We start from the raw sequence: 21,372 nt of genomic DNA, 5'->3' as shown, positions 1-21,372 counted from the left end.
AATTAAAGTAAGTAAATAAAATTTTTTTAATTAAAAAACTAAAATTAAAAAAGAATCAATAAATGGGATGGTATCAAACTAAAAAAGCTCTTTTACAGCAAAGGAAACAATCAGACACATGAAGAGAGAGACTACAAAACAGGAGAAAATCTTTGCCACCTGCATCTCAGATAGAGCATTTATCTCCAGGGTATATAAAGAACACAAAAAACTTAACACCAAAAAAAAAAAAAAAAAAAACAATTAATAAATGGGCAAAGGAACTGAGGAACTGAATAGGCACTTCACAGAAGAAAAAATACAATTGTTTAACAAATACATGAAAAAAATGTTCAACATCTCTAGCAATAAGAGAAATGCAAATCAAAACTACACTGAGAACTGGGCATGGTGGCATACGCCTGTAATCCCAGCAGCTCAGGAGGCTGAGGCAGGAGGATTTCAAGTTCAAAGCCAGCCTCAAGTTACAGCCTTTACTCAGCTATTAAGAATAATAAAATTATGGCATTTGCAGGCAAATGGATGAAATTGGAGAATATCATGTTAAGTGAGATAAGCCAATCTCAAAAATCCAAAAGACGAATGATCTCACTGATAAGCGGATGATGACACGTAATGGGGGGTGGGAGGGGGGCAAGAATGGAGGAAGGAGGGACTGTATAGAGGGAAAAGAGAGGTGGGAGGGGTGGGGGAGAAGGAAAAAAATAATGGAATGAATCAAACATCATTACTCTATGTAAATATATGAATATGCAAATGGTATGCTGTTACTCCATGTACAAACAGAAACAACATGTATCCCATTTGTTTACAATAAAAATAAATTTAAAAAATAAATAAATAAATAAATAGAATACAAGTAACAATAAAGGTTGGCTAGGATCTGGGGGAAAAGGTTCACTCATACATTGCTGGTGGAACTGCAATTGGTACAACCACTTTGGAAAGCAGTATGGAAATTCCTCAGAAAACTTGGAATGGAACCACCATTTGACCCAGTTATCCACTCCTCCTTGGCATGGACACAAAGGACTTAAAATCAGCATACTATAGTGATGTAGCCACATCAATGTTTATAACAGCTTAATTCACAATAGCTTAGCTGTGGAACCAACCTAGGTGCCCTTCAACAAATGAATGGATAAAGAAAATGTAGCGTATATATACACAATAGAATATTACTCAGCCTTAAAGAAGAATGCAATTATGGCATTTGCTGGTAAATGGATGGAACTGGAGACTATTGTGCTCAGTGAAATAAGCCAAGCCCAAAAAATCCAAGCCTGAATGTTCTCTTTGATATGCAGATGTTAACACACAATAAGTGGGGAGGGAAGAATAGAAGTTCATTGGATTAGATGATGGAGAATGAAGGGAAGGGAAGGAAAATAGGAATAGGAAAGACAATAGAATGAATCAGACATCACTTTCCTATGTTCATATATGAATACACAACCAGTGTAATGCCACATCATGTACAACCACAAGAATGGGAAGTTACACTCCACGTATGTATAATATGTCAAAATACATTCTACTGTCATGTATAGCTAAAAAGAACAAATAATTTTTTTTAAATTGTATACAATTCCATTTCTCAATTATGCCACAATAGAACTAGAAAAAATAAAATAAAATCCAAGACATCAAGATATTCATTATTTAGAGAGCTCCAGAGTCTGTCTCATTTTAATTAATACTTCATTAACTTATTTGTTTTCCTTATTTCCTCATTACCTTCCCATCCCTGACTCCACTAAACATAAGCTACTCTAGGGCAGGGATTTGGGTCTGTCATGTTATTCTGTCCCACCATACGATAGTGCCGTAATCGGTAAATACTGCTCCACTAAGCTTCTATTGGTGAATGATAGCTCCTGATTGAAGGAAGGAAGGAGCTGGTACCAAAGAGGAATAGACTAGTCTGGGATGTCACCATCTTCATTTTGCTGGGGAGACAATAAGTCCTGGTAAATGTCTCTTGCTTGCAAGAAGAGTACCACTGGGATGGTAAGGTCCCATCACTTCCTCTCCAGGTTCCTCACCTGTTTTGAAGGCCTTCCAGGTTTGGGGATGGGATGGTAACCTTCTGCATCTCGAGGGTGGATTTGTGCATCTGAGTAACCTCCCCTGACATGCTCACATCTACACCAGCATTGACACCCACATCTCCCTTCTGTTTCTGGATCACAGTATCACTGAAGAAGAATGGTCCTGTCACTACAGCTTCTGCAAAGAGAAAAAGTGACCAGAGGTTTAGCCAAGAATTTTCTGTGGAAGAAATAGGTGTGGGAAATGGAAAATTGAGGCCAATTCTGCTCCAACACTTCCACTCATTGAAATCTCTCCATTAAGACACTAACCCATCAATTAATGTTTGAAGCATAATGTTTGACTCCAATGTTGCACACCAGGGACAGTCTTAATCCTAAGAAATGGTGGCATCACTTGTACAGTGTCCAGAAGACCCTGGGAACCCTCTTTCCTGGCCTAGCCCCAGCCCTAAGCAAATATAGAAAATGTTTAGGATTAGGGGACAAAAGAAACTGTCCGGATCCTACTTCTACTAGTGCCCAGCTATGTAACTTTAAATGAATTGTTTTATAAACTTCATTTACTCTTACACGAAATGGGGATGATACCTCCACCTCGAGGCCTGGTTCCCCATAATTTGCTGATTCTCAAATAATGTTAGTTCCTTGCCCTTTTCCTTCGGGTGAGGGAGCTGAGATTGACCTAGCTAGGTGTCTCCAGGTTCTTGGATGTTGCACTACTTCTGTTTAAGAACACTAGTTTTTCTCACCTGAAGCCTTGGCCCCTGGCCAACGTACCTGGGACAGCAGGAACTGAAGCCGGGATGTCCATGAGGGAGTATTCAACTGGAAGGTCAGGTTGTTCCCAAATCCAGAACCGAGATTTCTTCCGTAATATACTGAACTGACGGAAATGGGTGGCATCCAACAGGGATTTGACGGGCCTCAAGTCTTTGCCTCCAAGCTTTTTGACCATCTTCTTGGTCACATGCTCAAATATGGAGGGCATGGTGCTAGGGGGAAGAGAGAAGGGAGCACAAAGTTCAGTAAAGAAGAAAAAAGCAGTTGCCTCTCCCTGATCCCTGACTGCTTCTCATAAAGGACAGAACCTCCACAGGAGACGATCAGGTCTTCACCTGCTGCGGTGACTAGGTCAGAGCTCTCTCTCTTTGCTGCTCTACAGACAGGCCAGGCTTCTCAGAAGCACTGCTATGAAATTTGCTTCCCCTTATAGTTGTGGAAGGAAATCCTGGTATACCCTCATCTGTAACCCAGGGCTTCTTAAAGGACAGGAAGATGAAGGGCTCGATTTTATCTTCAAATGAAGGCCCCGAGGGAAGGTTGGGCTTATGTTAAGTACATAGAGATCATGGAAGAGGTGAGAGGGCCTTAGTCATTTACAAATTTTACAGAGAAGGCCTCGCTGAGAAGTGACATTTGGACAGAAACTTAGAGGAGGTGGGTATAAACAATGAGCATAGGTGAATAAATTATTCCAGGTAGAGAAATCAGCAAGTGCAAAGACCCTGAAGCAATGCATGCCTGAGTAAGCGAGGTGCAGAAACAAAGACAAGGCCAGCAGAAACCACAGGCTGGCTCAGGCCCAGTCGGTCCATGTCATCTGTCTTCCATCGCAGAAAGATTAGGAGCCATTAGAGGGGCTGAGCTCACACATCTGGGGCATTTTTGACAATGTGCCTGTGGTGGCTGGGCTCATGGTAGACTGCAGTGAGAAGGAGGGGCAGAAGCAGGGGTCTAGCCGTATGGGTTTGCGATGACCCTGATGAGAGTTGGCAGTGGACAGGACCAGGTCGAAGCACTGAACACAATGACAAGGGATCAGATCCCAGCCTATGCCAAAGAGACGGCTACCAAAGGGGCGGGCTGCAAGTGGCCTCATGAGACTCGTAACTCTCACACCCAGCATGACTTAGGAAGGTTCTGGGTGGACATCAGGAGATCATTTCTGTCACGGGTTGTCTGTTAGTAAGTGAGGCTGAGGCAAGGGGAGCAAGGAGGGGTGTTGAAGAAGCAGAGGGGACTGAGAGTCATGAGTCATGGCAAGCAAAGGGGAGCTGGTCTGGAAGACTCTGGAGGATAAATTAGACATGCATGTGCCGCTCTGGGTGCATTTATTACGAAGCTGGGTTTTCTTAAGGGGCTCTTGGGCTCTTCTACAGGTAAAAAATGGGTCTTAATATGTCACTCAGAGAAGTTTTACATGGTGATCCAGAATCTTCACAGAGAGATTTAGGTGTCTGTCAGATGTGCACAATGAAGTTTCAGATAGGCATAAATGCCTGATAGTGACTGGGAGGGTCCTAAGGTTTGCTTAAGCAACTATCTAGCAGAGATGAGATACCTGGACTGAGTTCCTACCAGGGTCAAGGGGGACTGCTGAGCACCTGGCTACTCTGTGAGAGGGACACAAAGAAGAGTTCCCTTCCAACAGGCTAGGAAGACTGCTGTATATGTGTGTAAACTGCCTGTGTTCAGTGCCGCCAAACTGGAGTGTATCCAGATTTTATACAAACCTGCAGGAAGAGAAACAGCACATGGTATGGGCATGTGAAGATGAAGGGGGGTAGTTACATAGTACAACCTGGGACCCTGTACTGTTGTTCCAAGTGGACAAGGGTTCTCTATAAACACCATAAAGTCAATCACTTCTACGAAGTGTCAGGAGCCCTTGCACACAGAACCATCAAACAGGGCCTGCTCTGCCAAGCACAGTGGTGCACACCTGTAATCCCAGTGACTCAGGAGGCTGAGGCAGGAGGATCAAAAGTTCAAGGCCAGCCTCAGCAATTTAGCCAGACCCTGTTGCAAAATAAAACATAAAAAGGACTAGGGATATAACTCAGTGGTAAAGCTGAGTTACTCAATCCAAAATACCCCACCTCACTCTGCCAAAAAACAGTGTCAAACTCTCGTGCTGCTTTCAAATTCTTGCAATTTCAACAAACCCAGGATCTGCAACAGCCATTAAACAAATAAGTAGTGCTTCATCCTGAATTCCCTGGAAAAACTGATTTGTTCATTGATTGTTTCACTCACTTAGTTGCTCATTTAGCCAGTGAAGTTTTAACAGGCATCTATTAGAAGCTAGGCCCTGCCCTGGGAGCATGTTCCTATGGTCTGTGGTCTCCTGGGGCATAGCAAAATGATAAAGACAAATATTTACCAACTGAACTTACTGATAAATGCATAAGTAGTTACGAATCATGATCGATGCTATGAATGAAACGGACCCAATAACTTTACATTAACAAGAACATGTAACACATTTTCTTTATCCATTCATCTGTTGAAGGGCATCTAGGTTGGTTCCATATTTTAGTATGGCAAATTGAGCTGCTATAAACGTTGACATGGCTGCATCACTGTAGTATGTTGATTTTAAGTCCTTTGGACATAAACCGAGAAGTGCATTCTACTGTCGTGTACAACAAATTAGAACAAATTTTTAAAATTAAATTTAAAAAAAATCTAACAGCTCAAAACATGGGCAAATCTCACAATGTAATCTCAAAAAACATAAGAACAAATATTATTAGAGTCTAATAAGTAGTTGATGAAGTATACAAAGATACAGAAAATATGAATAACAGTTTTCAAAAAATCTAATGGACTTATAAAGAATGGCATTCGCCTGATGAAGAGACTGCTCATTCTATTCACACATGGAAAAAATATTCACAAAACAGAAAAATGTCATCCAGCAAACCTCCACAAATATCAAGAATCAATATAACACATATTATATTTTTATCATAATTCCATTAAATTTGGAGAGGGGAAGACTAGGGATCAAACCCAGGAGTGTACTACCACTGAGCTACATCCAAGCCCTTCTTATTTTTTGAGACAGGGTCTCAGTTGCTGAGGCTGACTTCAAACTTGGGATCCTCTTGCCTCAACCTCCTGAGCAGCTGGGATTATCTGCAGGCACCACTGCAAAAAGCTCCATTAAATTCTAAATTAATAATAAAAATATAATTTATTTCCCAAAATATATGAGAACTTAAAAAAAATCACATATCCAAATAACTCACAAGTCAAAAAAGAATTGACAAGGGGAGTGTTAATGAATAAAAAATTGTGGAATATAGCTATAGTGGTACCTGGAGATAGGCCAGAAGTTTAAATATTCTTATCAGGAAAAAAAAGAATGGCTGAAAATGAATGAATTCAGCAATCAAACCAAGTAGTTAGGAAAAGGAACTAGAAAGTACATCTCTGGGTTCAGTTCTTAGTACCGAAGAAGGAGGAGGAAAAAAAGGAGAAAAGGAAGAGGTGGAGGAGGAGGAGGAAGAAAGTGAAGAAGAAGGAGAAAAGGAAGGAAGGAAGAAATTTTAAAAAGAGGGAAAGAAAATAAGTGAAAAGAATGTATGAAAGAAAGAGAAAAAGAAAAGGGTATCAACAATACACAATGTGGGGAAGATAATCAGGTCGGTAAATGGTGTTCGGACAAACTAGTTATTCACATGCAAAACACTGAAACTAGACTTTTATCTTAGACCACACACACAAATCAATGTAAAAATGGATGGACTATTGAAACTTCAGACATAAAACTACAAAACTCCTCAAAGAAAACATATAAGAATAGGGCTGGGGACATAGCTCAGTTGGTAGAGTGCTTGCCTCACATGCACAAGGCCCTGGGAAATAAATAAATGAATAAGGGGAAATCTCCCTCACATTGATCTTAATGACCATTTCATGGATATGACAACAAAAGCAAGTCGGACTGACTCTATCAAAGCCAAAAACTTCTGCACAGCAAAGGAAACAATCAGCAAAATGAAAAAGCAACCTATATAATGGGAGAAAAATCTCTGCAAACCGTGCACCAGATAAGGAGTAAGGCAATGAGAAGGGTGAACCTGAGGACATTCAGCTAAAAAAGTCTAACCCTAACCCTAAAGCATTGAATGAGGACATTCAGCTAAATACGTCAGTCACAGAGGACAAACACCATGATCCCACTTACAAGAGGCATCTAAAATTGTCAAAGTCACACAATCAGAGAGTGGCATGATAGCTTCTGGAAGCTGGAAAGAGGAGGAAATGGGGAGTTGCTGATCAATAATGGGCTTACAGTCTCAGTTACGCAATATGAATAAATTCTAGTTAAAAATACTTTATTGTACATATAAAAATTTTTTTGAGGCTAGATCTCATGTCACATGTTCTTACAATGATACAATTTTTTGTGTGCAGTGCTCGAGTTTCAACCCAGGGTCTCACATATGCGAAGCACAGGCTGTGCTACTGAATTACTTGATATGATAATTTTTTAAAAAATTAAATGTGAGTCATGTCTGGACAGCATGGAACCAAGTGACCAACTGTCCACAGAGCAAGATGCCCAAGTTGTACTGTAACTGGCGCAAGGCAGACCTCACCCATGATTCTCCGTCTATGAGAAAGACACACTCTGGCAGGAAAAGAAAGAGAATGTGAAAGTCGACTATCAGAAATTGCTGGAAGAGCTGGTTGGAACCTGGGTGACAAAACAATGGCTGCATTCAACAGGGAAAGACACCTCCTACTCTAGCCTCTGCATCGCCGTCAGCAGGGGCAACGATCCAGCTTCCTCCTGGTCCACCGATTCCTCCTCATGTGGTTTGATGCCAGCATGGCATAGGGGAGGCTCTCCCAGGAGGCCAGGGATGGACCTTCTTCTCCTGCAACGATGCTAATGGGACCAAACCCTGGCATGGAGCCACCTGTGGGAGGCCACACATCAAAACAAGGCAAGGCCTCCAATAATGAGACCTCTCCTCTTGTCCCATTTAGCCAGGAATGACTCAATCGGACAGATGAAGGTGGAGGGGAGGACTCTTTATATCCGAGTTACATTATTTGTTCTACTTCACCAGGAGATTGTGGTGCTGTGACTCTGGGTATTTTCTAAAAGCGTAATAATGAAGACTAGTTCCCTACTTCCTAGCAAAGAATTATTTCAGAGGGGAGAAGATGGACAGAAAAAGTGAAGTTTTCATTTGTACTGTGAAATGCAAAAATAAAATTTAAAAATTGCATTCCTGAATACAGTTATCCCTCAGTATCCCTGAGGAGCTGGTTCCAGGGCCCCCCACAGACACCAAGATCTGAAGACACTCAAGTCCCTTGTACAAAATGGTACAGTATTTGTATATAACCTACACATATTCTCTCATATACTTTAAATCTGAGTGCTATGTGAATAGTCGTTTTACTGCAGAGTTTAGGGAAAAATGACAGTTTTTAAAATCAGTACACATTCAATATAGATGCAATTTTTTTCTAAATATTTTCAGCCTGTGGTTGATTAAATCCATGGAGACCTCATCTATGGATATGGAGGGCTGACCATACCACCAAAGTGCAAAAAGAGTACATAACTAAAGAAGAGAGGAACCTCATTTAGGTTTGTGATACAGAAGACTCCCTTGTTACGGAAGGGTCAACAGTGGATAAGTATAAACTAACTCTGAGATTACTCCTAGCAGTGTTCAAGTGAAACATATTGTCTCCTTAGAGTGGAATGATGACAGGGAAGCTTCATAAAATCAGAAAGAGTTGATAATGGTTTTCATGTGGGTGGTGAGGAAAAGGGAAGAGCACAAAGGGAGTTTCTGGATTTGTGGCACAGATAATAGGAAGGGTGGTGTCCCATTTTCTTAAGTAATAGAATTCTGTAAGGAGACATATTTGTAGAGGAGGAACATGAATTCCTATTTGGATACATTGATTTTGAGATCCAAGAGGAGAGTAAAACAGACAGCTATACAGATTGGCACTCACAATAGAGAACTGCACTGGAGACAGAAATGGTTGCCCTCCTGACATCCAGGTGGGATTGGAGACCTTGAGAACAGATGAAGTCACAAACATGAATATTTAATAGTCAGGTAGGGCAAAGTGTAACAGCATTGTGCAGAACATACTGAATGAAAGGAATCTGCTTAAATTTTCAGCTACAAAGAACTGGGATTTTGAACATGCCAAAGACATTCAATACCAAAGAGGCAGAACTTTCAAAGATTTGTGCAACATCCTTGATGTGATCGGTTCAGTTATTTGGTATGGGCCATGAGAGAGGTCAATGGACAACAGAGAATAAATACCAAGAACAAAAGCAGAGTCTCTAGAACTGGACTTGGGCAAAGATGTATCACAGATACATCCCACAGCCTCCTACACTCTCAGGAATTCTCCATTAATCCTCTTAAGGAGAGCTTAAGGAAGAAGTGCTACCTTCCTTGTAGGTCAAATTAGGTAGGAAAACATTCTCGTTTCATAAGCCCATCTTGACTTTTCTCTCTTCTCCTCTTCTTACTCACTCCCTGACCCCAGGACCACTCACCAGATCGTATACTGTATTGTCCTGCAGAGGATGACTCAGGTGAGCGGGGCTCTGATCAGCCTTCAGACCTTCTGATGTCAAGCGGAATCTGTCAGCTACTCCAGAGACCAGGTCAATGTGACCCTCCTCAGTGTTTGCTTCCAACCGATGTGTCTCTGAATATTTCAATTTCCAGTGAAATATTCTGGCAAAAAGTCAGCAAAGGGAAGACCCTCCTCTGTTCCAGGACACCAGAACTGGAACTGAGTTCTAGAATCACAGCGTCTCAGATCTCAAGTCCTCCCCAGCCAAAACTCTTTGGAACAGAATCAGGTAGCATTTGATTATAAAACTGCGGGGCTCACCGAGCTCAGGATAGACAGAGCTGTGCCCCTTCCTTTGCACAAAAACCAGCTGAACAAGTCTTTGACTCACAGATTTCCTAGAACTGAGTCTGGATCAACTAATTTGGCTCATATCCCACTCACAAATCACTGACTGTATTATGAAATGGTGGGACAGCAAGGAAGGTAGCTCCTTGGGAAGGGTGGGGCCCCCTGCCAGGGCCCTGAAGAGAGCTTTGGAACTGCCCATATGTGGAGTGGGGACACCAGGAATTAATGTTCCTAACACCTTCCTGTGCCGGGTCCAGCATATAATTCTATACTCCAACCTTGCAGTAGTCTTTATTTTAAAGAGAAATTGGTTCCAAAGTCCTAGGCCAGCGGCCTCACTGTGGGGGTTCAACAGATCAGATCCAGTCATGTGACCCAAAATCCAAACAGAAAAAAGCAGTGGAGAAAAGCAGGAAGGGAGCTTTAACCAGTGCGGCTACAGGGGAAGGGGAGGGACCTGCACCCTTAGCCCTGTCTTCAAGGGGCTGATAGGCCCACGAGTCTTTTCAACTTGTTGGGGGTCAGGAGGTAATAGGTGATGGATACAAGAGGCAAGGGGAAGGGATTGCATAGTAAAAGGGAGGAAGAGTCATGTCCTTTCTGAGAATGGGCAGATTTCCCAGGAACTTGGGTACCTCCTCCTTCTTTTCCTTTCACAGTTCTTTCTGATCCTCAAAAAATAGGTGAGATTAGGGTGGGATAGAAATTCAGCTGGGTCATCAGGCAGTACAAGACAGGGTGGCGTAACTGCTTTTTCACAATGCATTTATTCTACCTTTGTTTTCTTTCAATATTCACAAAAGTCTAGCTGCTTCCACTCCATGGAAGCCATGTCCTCTGCATATCACCACCAAGCGAGGTTTGTCAAAAGTGACTCTTACTTTCTCTAGTTAACATTGTAAAATGCATAGACTTGACATATAAATGTGCAGTTATATGTACAACTATTCCATTCACCAACATTCTGAGGGCCCTGTCCTGCTACCAGTAGGGTATTCTAGAAGTAGGGAATAGGGCTAGGGAGATAGCTCAGTCGGTAGAGTGCTTGCCTTACAAACACAAAGCCCTGGGTTTGATCCCCAGCCCTGCAAAATAAATAAATAAATAAATAAAAATAGAAGTAGGGAATAGTCACTCAGCTGTCAGAGAAGTTATCTGAAGCCAGTGTGTGACAGTGGTCCACTTTATGCTTTGACTACAGCCCTTGCTGCTCTGCCACTGAAACTTATTTTTAGAATGGACACGTTTTTTCTCTTCCTCTCTCCCTGCTCCTCCCTAATCTCTCCCCCTCCCTAATCTCAGGGGAAACAGGGTGACCTTTCTTCCCCAGTTTTGGCAGAGTCAACTGTCCTGAGCACACACGTACCATGGGAATGAATTAATCTAGACTTGGGGATGGCACCAGAAGATCTCAGAAATGACTAGCTCTCAAATTAACAAGTGAATTACATCTCCGACAGAGAACCCATGGAATGTAGCCTTGAGTCACCTCTTTAAAAGCCCCCGTTCCTGCTGACGGGCAGAACCATAGCCTCAAAGAGTCCCCTGCATTTCTCCTTTGCTAGCAAAGCAGTGAACCTTCTTTTTGCTTTTTCTCTAAACCATGTCCTCGTTATTGGATTGGCATCTGGGAGAAGGACCAAGCTTTCAGCAACAGTGAACACTGACTTCTTATTTATTATTCTCAGAACAGAGGAGGATCTAGTTCATCAGAATACAGTAGAGAAAGCCGAGAGTTTACCTTCATGTTTCCCATAATGGGCATAAAGAGGGAAATAGAGAAAGTCAGACACCTAGAGTAAGAGAAGCTCCCTCGAAATTGTCCTTGGTCGGTCCCTGCTTGCCATTCCACCCCTTCCTAATTCTTTGGTTAAAGAGTATCCCCACCGTTTCTTTATCCATTCATCAATTGAAGGACATCTAGGTTGGTTCCACAATCTGGCTATGGTGAATTGAGCAGCAATGAACATTGATGTGGCTGTATCTCTGTAGTATGCTGATTTTAAGTCCTTTGGGTATAGGCCAAGGAGTGGGATAGCTGGGTCAAATGGTGGTTCCATTCCAAGCTTTCTGAGGAATCTCCATACTGCTTTCCAGAGTGACTGCACTAATTTGCAACCCCACCAGCAATGTATGAGTGTACCTTTTTCCCCACATCCTCTCCAACACCTATGGTTGCTTGTGTTCTTGATAATCACCATTCTAATTAGGGTGAGATGGAATCTTAGGGGGAATATTACTCAGCCATAAAGAATGATAAAATTATGGCATTTGCAGGCAAATGGATGAAATTGGAGAATATCATGCTAAGTGAGATAAGCCAATCTCAAAAAACTAAAGGACGAATGATCTCGCTGATAAGCAAATGACACATAATGGGGGGTGGGAGGGGTTAGTGTTAGGGTTAGGGTTAGGGTTAGGGAGGGGGGCAAGAATGGAGGAAGGAAGAACTGTGTAGAGGGAAAAGAGGGGTGGGAGGGGTGGGGAGAGGGAAAAAAAACAGAATGAATCAAACAACATTACCCTATGTAAATTTATGATTACAGGAATGGTATGCCTTTACGCCATGTACAGACAGAGAAACAACATGTATCCCATTTGTTTACAATAAAAAAAAAAAAAGAGTACCCCACCTAGATGATTCCGTGACAAAGAGCACTTGTTGTATCATCAACCAACACAAGAGTGTGAATTGACTCACAGAGGAGTACTGCTTCTATCTAAAGAGAAAATGCAGAGGCTGGAGCCTGTCGCCATGTCCTAGAGAAGACACAGGCCAAGCTGAGGAAGGACCGCCAGGCTGCAGCCCCACTGCCTCCTTTCACACCCCCAAGCCCAGCAGGATAGAACGTGGGGGAGCTAGCCCTTCTATTTCCTTGGGAGCTTTGAATAAACTTGATTCCTTCCTACCAACCTGTGTCTCCCCAATATTTTTTTTAATTTTTTTTTATTGCATTACTGGGGGTTGCACCCAGGGAAGCACTCTACCAACTGAGCTCTATCCCCAGCCAGTGTCTCCCCAGTATTGATGTGCCCCAATATTGGGTAGGCAGTTAGGCTGGACATTTTATTCCAGTAGCAGCTAAAAATCCCTGAACCTTCTATATTGAGAACAGTATCTTGTTGGGGAAGCTGCGATCCTGAAAAGCAAGAGAGAGAGAAAAAAAAAACTCCAAATTGCTTCGAGAAGGAAGCTTGGTGGCTTGTAAGCCTGCTCGTCTCTGCCCAGTCTCTGCTTCCTTCCCGGATGACCTCACATCAGGAGTCTGCACATTTTACATTTATATGTAAGCTCTTCACCCCACGCGTTAGGGACCAAGAGTGACAAAGATTTACTTGAGAAGGGGTGGCTCTGGTCTTTATATTGCATTTGCCACTTTTCTTGAAAATTTTCCATCAATGGCACTTTCAGGTGAGCCTCTTGCAGATTTTCATGCCAGCCTCTGTTCTCTTAGGTCCCTTCCTCCCACTTACTTCTTCGACACCCCCTTTCCTCACCCTCCTCTCCCCACCCGGTCATTTACGTTTCTGCCCCTTTGCTTCCTGCTGTTGGTTCTTGCTCACCTTCTCCCCTTCCTTGAGGAGGCATCTGGGATACAGAAATTTTAAAATCTAAATTTCAAAAGAGAAACACCTATGAACTGTTGGAATGCAAAGTAAGCCGCCCAAGTGCAGCCCAGCCCACCTCCTGCGCCCCTGACCTTGCACACGGAAAGTGGCATGAGGTGAAGGCCTTGCACAAGCACTTGGAGAACTGGTGCAAATGGCACAACTCCACACTCATGGCACCTCTGGTCCAGCCTCTGGCTACTGTCCCTCTATAAACATCGACACCCCAGATCCAGGGGTTGTTTCTACCCTTGAGAGAGGCCACTTTCTCCCCTGAAAGGATCTTCACTTAGATTCATTTCTACAGGGTTTGCAAGAGCCTCACTCATCCTGGATTGAGGTTCCCTTAGAAACCCCCTGGTCCTCCTCCAGTGACACTTATGCAGTGTATTTCACCCTTCTTGAAATTTGCCCCCAGCTGAGTTAGTCAGCAAATACAAATCAACTGCTGGCTCCGGTTTCTAGGTTCAGGTTTACATTTGTACACATCATCTGGGTTCTAGTACTGGGAAGTGTCAAAGAAAACCAGAGCTGGACAGAAAAGAGGCAACAAAGACAGGTTCTATTGAGGAACCACTGCAAAAAGAGAGAAATGACCTGAGCCATTTGGAATTCCATTCCAAATGGGAGAAGGAAAAGTAAAAATTCATAGCTGGGGGTGGGGAATCAATGAATGGAAAGTTACTAAGAGGGCAGGGTAGTTTTTCCTAAAATGACCTGACAGTACCCTTGGCTGAAGGCAACCTGAGGTCATCATGTGCCCTCGGGGGTGGAGGCAGAAGGAGGGATTTGACTGGATATCGAAGGTGACCTAATGTTCAGGGTAGGGATTCTGGCTAAAGCCACTTGACAGGATTTTTGCTCAAACTTGGTAACACAATGGCAAACACAGACGCCAGGAGGTAGAGGCCTAATTAAGAAGCAGGTCCAGAGGAACCTGTCTGGAGTTTGATGGAGGAAAGGGTCTAGTCTCCATAGAGAGGTTAATGAGCCAGAATCCCACACCCAAAGAAGTTGCCTTGGAGCGTGGGAACCAGTCAACATGTGGAGAGGCGCAACTTGAGAGCAGACGGATCACCACTGAGAAGTCCAAATTTGAGAGTGTGCATTAGCCGACTGGCTGACCGTCTCACACAACGCCCAAAATGGCTACTGGGAGGGCAGCCCTGACCATAGGGTTGCAGAGGTTTTTATACCGTAAGTCAGTCTATCAATCAGAAGTGTTCATTTCTATGATTCAAAACTACAAAATAACATCATGAGATGTAAAATTATAAGCAGAAGGGAAAGTGGGTCAAAATGACCTTAGTTGGGTACAAGTTAAAGAATGGTTACTGACATCTAGATAGTCATTGCGGACATGGCACTTTGTCCAAGAAAAATAGGAATCAAAAAGAGAACCATTTTACATTATATAAAAATTGCCATTTCATGTTGCCAAACAGGCTACGCTAAGCAACTGTTGTTGGGTTCAGAGGCGGGCGTTCCCATGGGAGAAGCATTTCCTACGTGACATGGAGTCCACTTAGTCATTGCCCCTGTAGCCTGGCCTATAACTTTCTATGGAGTCAAACGTGTCAACCCATCACAAACAGTGAACAAATAAGTTACTTTCAAAGACAGAAAAGAGTTTAAAAACAAAAAAAGAAAGAAAGATGGGGGAATGGCATGATAGGTAGAGGGGAGGCTCCTTTGGTTGGGTGGTCCTGGCACAGCAGACATCTGAGCAGGACGGACAGGCAAGAGCATCCAAGGAAGAAGAAGCTGTGTGCGCGACCTCAGATGGGAATGAGCCTGACCTGCTGGGGGGTAGAAAGGAGGTCCTCATGGCTGATCCTCAGAGAACGAGAAGAAGACAGGCAGAGGAGCAGAAGCCGGACAAGCTGGGCCCTGTCAGGATCAGGAACAAGTGAGGAAGGAGAAAAAAGTAAAAAAGTGAGGCACTATCAATGGGAAGAGTCTTGCTTTGCACACCAGAGACTATTACAGAAAACCAGCTGTTGGTTCCACAAGCACTCACAGAGTCCTTGAAGTCACAGGGAGTATTTGGAAAGGGCATGGACTTGAGGCGGTTGTTTTTGTTCTCTTTACAAATGTCCTTTTCTTTAAAATACAGAGTACCGCAGAACTGGATTATATAGCATGTGCGCAGTCCTTGACACAGAGTTAGTGTTTAAAATGTTTCTGTTCCACCAAGCCCTAGCGGGAAGAGGTCCAGAGGCACTTCCCAGAGCTCTGGCCCCTGAACATCTCCAGACTCCTGGAGCTCATTCCCACATTTCTTTCTGCCCCATGGTGATGTTTCTAGAGAACCACTGTCCACTTGGAACAAGGGCACAGGCTCCCATCTTCATGAGGAATATACAGGTTTGTATAAGATCTGGACAGGCTCCAGTTTGGCCGCACTGCAGTTCACACACATATACAGCAGTCCTCTCCAGCTGATGAGTGAAGTCCAACAATTGCCTGGCTTGGACTTCACTACAGTGGCTTAAGAAAGGCCATAAGTTAGACTCTTGGAAGGGAAATCCGCTTTCTGTGCTTCTCATAAAGTAGCCAGGTGTTCAGCAGTCCCCCTTGATCCTAGCAAGAACTCACAGTTCAGGTATCTCACCTCTGTTCTCCAATAACCATTCTGCAAGATAGTTGTTTAACCAAAATTTAGGACCCTTCCCAGTCACCGTCAGGCATTTATCCCTGCCTGATACTTCATTGTGCATATCTGACAGACACCTAAATCTCTCTGTGAGGATTTCAAATCACCAAGCAAAACTTTCCTGCATGACATATTAAGACCCATTTATTTACCTGTGGAAGAGCTGAAGGAGCCCCTTAAGAAAACCCAGCTTGTCCTCACCAATACAATAAAGGCACCCAGAGCGGCACATGCATGTCTAACTTATCCTCCAGAGTTGTCCTGACCAGCTCCCCTTTGCTTGCCATGACTCTTGGTTCCCTGTCTTGAGGGAGATGTAGGAGGGCGTAGGCAGCCAGGACAAGATGGCAAGTGAGGAAGTAGGGGGCAGGGCCAGACCAAAGGAGCGTGGAGAGGCTTTTCCAATGAGGTCAGCTTCCCAGTTGACAAAAGTGCTCGTTGACACAAGTGGGACCCAATCAGACAATTTTGTACTCATGCCCCTAAGTCTGGGATCCAGTGGAAAAATTAAAACAGACATGTGGACATGGGGGACACCAAGTCTCATGTAACTGGCATTTCTTAATCTCAGGGGTCTCCACTGCAGCTTCAGGTTCCTCCTCACATCTCCACACATTGCCCTCTTGTGGGGTGCCCATGGGGACTCTGACCCTACTGCACTTTGCCTGGCCTCCCAGGTCTTCCTTTGAAATCTTGATGGAAGCCTTCATGAACCCCTAACTCCAGCATCCTACATTCTTGCAGAACCAGAAGCATGTGGTTGATGCCAAGGTCTGATGCTATCTTAAGCAGTAGCCAAGTCTCCAGGGACCCTGGCTGCAGCAGCCTCTGAGTGCCTGGGTGGCTGAGGATGTTGAAAAATCTTCCTGGGCCCCCTTGTGTAAGAAGCATTCCCCACTGGTCTCTACTCAAGAGAATTTTTACTTTTACTTCCTTGTGTCTGAGATGGGTGTGGTCTTGCCAATTACTGAGATATCTTCCAGCCATCTTTCTTACTGTCTCTGGGCAAAGTCTTTAGCATTTCTTTTAGTGGTGGTACTGTCTTTAACAACTGCAACTTTCTTAGCCCCAGTTTTACTCCCACCTTTCAAGTCCAAGCTTTTCAAATATTTCTGCTCTGCTTTCTGCTCCTGAATATGACAATAAACTTGGCTAAAAACCATCAATAATATCAATGCCACTGCCTAAATATTATGCTGTCTAGAAATTTCTTCCACCAGATTAAGAAATCAATCGCCTTTTGATTCAGCCTCACAGAACGTCTCAGGACACCAGCAAAATGTAGACAATTTCTCAGTCAGAAGATAACAGGAATGGCCTCTAGTCTAACTACCAATAGAGTCCTCCTCCTCCTCTGAAACCTCATGAGCCCTGTCATTACCATTCACAGTCCCATTGGCATTCTGGTCTTCTAAGCTCCCACCTGAAACTCCCATTAAGCTCCACTTACAACAAACTAAAACTTTCCTAAATTCCTCCTACAAATTCAAAAAAACTCCAAAAGCTTCTGAACCACATGGTCAGGTTAGTCACAGAATGACCTCACTTCTTGATACCAATTTCTCTATTAGTCAGGGTCCTCTAGAGGAACAGAACCAACAAGATACACACACACACACACACACACACACACACATGATCATAAAAAGGGATTTATTAGATTGCCTTACAAAATCACAAACTGGATAGTCCCCAATGGCTGTCTGAAGGTTGGAGAGCTGGAGGAACCAGTAGTTGTACAGTCCAAGATGCTGAAATCTCAGAACTAGAGGGATCAATGATGGAAACCCAGTCTGGGACCAAAGACCTAGAAACTCCCTGGAGAATCACTGGGCAAAGTCCATGTTGGAATAGTGAAGAAGTTGAACTCTGATGTTCTCACAGCATCAGTCAAGAACCTGTTAAAGAAAAATCAAGGTTGCATCTGCTGCTGCTTCCTTGTTCTTCCAACTTTTATTCCATTATTCCACCCTCTGACCTATTGGACAGTACTGCCCCCACTTAAGTTAGTCTCCACTTCCACTCTCTATCACATATGCCAATCATTCCTAGAAACAACCTCACTAACACACCCAGAAGTCTCTTAATATTAGGCATCTCAATCCAACCAAGTTGGAAATTCAGATTAGCAGTCGTGACATCCATTCCTTCAGTAAAAACAGAAAGAATTAACACAAAGCCTATGGACATCACACCTATGAGGGATTCTTAATCTAGGTCACTCCCAAAACCCTTTAAATGAAGAAGAGCAATTATAGAGGTTGTATCCCATAGAACATACTGTACATAACACAATCACCAGATATACATGAAAAATCCCACGCTTTTGAGACCTACATGGAAATTGGAATCTTCAAGCTCTGATACAATAAACACTGTATCAAAACACACTACAAAATCATCAAAGAACCATCAGGGAAAATATACCACAAAACTCATTGGAAGTACTTAGAAAAATCCACAAGAACCTAATATCCTAATGCAAGAGAATGTTGTGCCCTAAAAAGACCCACATGCAAGAGTAAAGGAGAAATGCATTTCAACAAATGCATAAAACCCAATATAGAAATACAAGTATAAGAAAAAAACTAGGTAATGTTTTACCTCCAGAAGTCCAATGACTGGCTCCAAAGATATTGAAGCCTATGAAATGCCAGATAAAGAATTCAAAACAATGATTATAAAAGTGATCAATAAATTCCAAGATAACACAGAAAACTAATTGTATTAATTAAGGAAGTCAGTACAGGATATGAATGAGATTTTCAATAAAGAGACAGAGATAATGAAAAAGAACCAGAAAGAAAATTTAGAAATGAAAGATATAATAAATCAAATATTCAATTGAAAAATCTCTATAGTAGAGTACACCATGCTTAAGAATGAATCTTGGAACTACAAAAGTGACAAAGTGGTCAGCCTTGAACACTCAGAGAGTATTTAAAAAAAAAAAAAAAAAGAAGGAACCATGAACAGAATATACAAGACAACTGGGGCAACATAAAGAAGCCAAATTTAAGAATCATTGGAATTGAAGGGGGTCCATGAAGTGCAGACTAATGGCATGAATAAACTCCTTGAGGAAATAATAACAGGAAATTTTCCAAATATTGAAAATGAGATGGACATTCAGATACAAGAAATATTCAGAATTCCATATAAACAAGATTTTTTTAAAAAGAACCTCTCCATGACATATTATGAGTAAGATATCTAACATACAAAACAAGAATAGAATTTTTTAAGTATCAAAAGAAAAATGTCAGGTCACATTTGGAGGCAACTCAATCAGAATACTTCTGATTTCTCAGCACAAACTCAAACTTCCAGGACAGCTTGAAATGAAGGATTAGAATCTCTGAAAGAAAATAACTGTCAATCAAGAGTGCTATATCTAGCAAAGCTATCTTTCAGCTAAGAAGAAATTTTAAAAATCCAAGATAAGCAGAAGTGAAAAGAATCCATGACTACTACATTGGCACTACAGAAAATACTTAAAGAAATACTACACACAGAAGAATTCAAAAACAAACCACAGGGTTCACAAATGAACAAATCTCTTTGGAAGAATAGCAAAGGGAATGAGAAACAGGACCAAATTAAACATTAGAAATAAAACAAAATGTAAGGAATCAATAAACATCACTCTATAATAGCATTGAATGTAAAGGATCTCAACTATCCAATTAAAAGACATAAACTGGAAGACCAGATTTAAAAGCAAAGCCCAACTATATATTGTTTGCAAGAGACTCACCATACAAGCAAGGACAACCACATGCTGAAAGTAAAAGGAAGGAAATTGATATAAGATGTGTTGGGGCCCCCAAACAATCAATGGGGCCCCAAAAAAAGCAGCGGGACCCCCAAACAAGCAGGAGTAGTTATTCTCGTATCCAAACAGAGACTTTGAGCCAAAATTAGTCAGAAAAGAGAAAGGTCACTTCATGCTCATATAGGAAACAATAAAAAAAAGTTATAATGATAGTAAACATCTATGCCCCAAATGATGATGCACCTAACTACATAAAACAAACACTACTGAACTTAAAGACTCAATTAGACTCCAGTACAATAATACTGGGTGACTTCAATATACCTCTCTCAGCAACAGATCTTTCATCTAGACATAAACTCAGTAAAAACATTTCAGATCTAAAATATATTGTAAATTAAATGGACTTAAAAGATGTCTACAGTATATTTCATCCCAAACAGCCAAATTTACTTTCTTCTCAGCTGCTCAAGAACCATTGTACAAAACAAAACATATTTTAGGACACAAAGCAACTTTTAGCAAATAACAAAAAATCAATATATTTCTTTGCATATTGTCTGATATTTATGTATGAAATTAGAAATCAATGCAAAAAACTACAGTAACTATATAAACACATGAGATTGAACAATTTATGTTTTAATGATGAACAGGTGGTTGAAGAAATAAGGGGGAAATTTTTAAATTCTTAGACTCAAACAAACTAGTGATACAACGTACCAGAACATATGGGACCCTATGAAAATTGTTTATGAGGAAATTTTATAGCTAAGAGTGTCTATGTAAGAAAATAAGAAAAATCCCAAATAAAAATCCTAATTATGCATCTCAAGGCCCTTTAAAAAATAAGAATACACTGCTAGGGATGGTGGCATATGCCTATAATCCCAGTGACTCACGAAGCTGAGGTAGGAGGATTGCAGGTTTGAAGACAGCCTCCGCATATTAGTGAGACTGTAAGCAACTTAGTGAGACCCTGTCTCTAAATAAAAAGAATTTAAAGGGCTGGGGTATTGCTCAGTGGTTAAGCACCCTTGGGTTCAATCCCTGGTATGAAAAACATTAAAATTGAAATAAAAACAAACCAATTCAAAAATCACTAGAAGGAAGGATATAATTAAGATCAGAGCCAAAAATCAATAAAATGAAGAATAAAAAATAACACAAAGGATCAATGATATGAAGAGTTGGTTCTTCAAAAAGATAAAAAAGATTGATAAACCCTTAGCCAAACTAACCAAAAGAAAAAGAGAGGAAAATCAAGTTAATAAAATTGGAGGTGAAAAGGAGAAATCATAGATCTCATGGAAATCCAAAATATTATTAGGGACTATTTTGAAAACTTAAACTCCAATAAACAGGAAAATCTAGAAGAAATGGATACATTTCAGACTTGTCAACCTGCCAAAATTGAAACAAGAGGACATAGAAAACATAAGCCAAACAATAAATAGCAATGAGATAGAAGCAGTAATAAAAAGCCTTCCAACAAAGAAAACTCCAGGGCAAGATTGATTTTTTAGCCAACTTGTACAAGACCTTTAAATAAGAATTAATGTCAGTGC

At 41.8% G+C, this 21,372-nt stretch overlaps 1 protein-coding gene across 3 annotated transcripts in view; it reads right to left on the bottom strand.

Annotated features, from left to right (window-relative positions):
• Nucleotides 1–21,372, bottom strand: part of Gsdmc (gasdermin C) — a 53,029-nt gene that overhangs the window by 15,713 nt on the left and 15,944 nt on the right. The window contains exons 2-4 of one of the 3 annotated variants that reach the window (XM_047562349.1): nucleotides 9,391–9,574; nucleotides 2,832–3,046; nucleotides 2,046–2,229 (exon numbers count right to left, since the gene is read on the bottom strand). In XM_047562349.1, the coding sequence (XP_047418305.1) occupies nucleotides 2,046–2,229; nucleotides 2,832–3,042 (395 nt within the window). In that variant the 5' untranslated portion in view covers nucleotides 3,043–3,046; nucleotides 9,391–9,574. Of the gene's footprint in view, nucleotides 1–2,045; nucleotides 2,230–2,831; nucleotides 3,047–9,390; nucleotides 9,575–17,699; nucleotides 17,928–21,372 lie in introns of all 3 variants that reach the window. The other 2 variants (XM_047562356.1, XM_047562339.1) reach the window with 2 other exon arrangements.

This window comes from Sciurus carolinensis, chromosome 1 (genome assembly GCF_902686445.1).
Source record: "Sciurus carolinensis chromosome 1, mSciCar1.2, whole genome shotgun sequence".
In the NCBI taxonomy this organism is placed as follows: Eukaryota; Metazoa; Chordata; class Mammalia; order Rodentia; family Sciuridae; genus Sciurus; species Sciurus carolinensis.
This window is presented reverse-complemented; position numbering and strand designations above follow the sequence as displayed.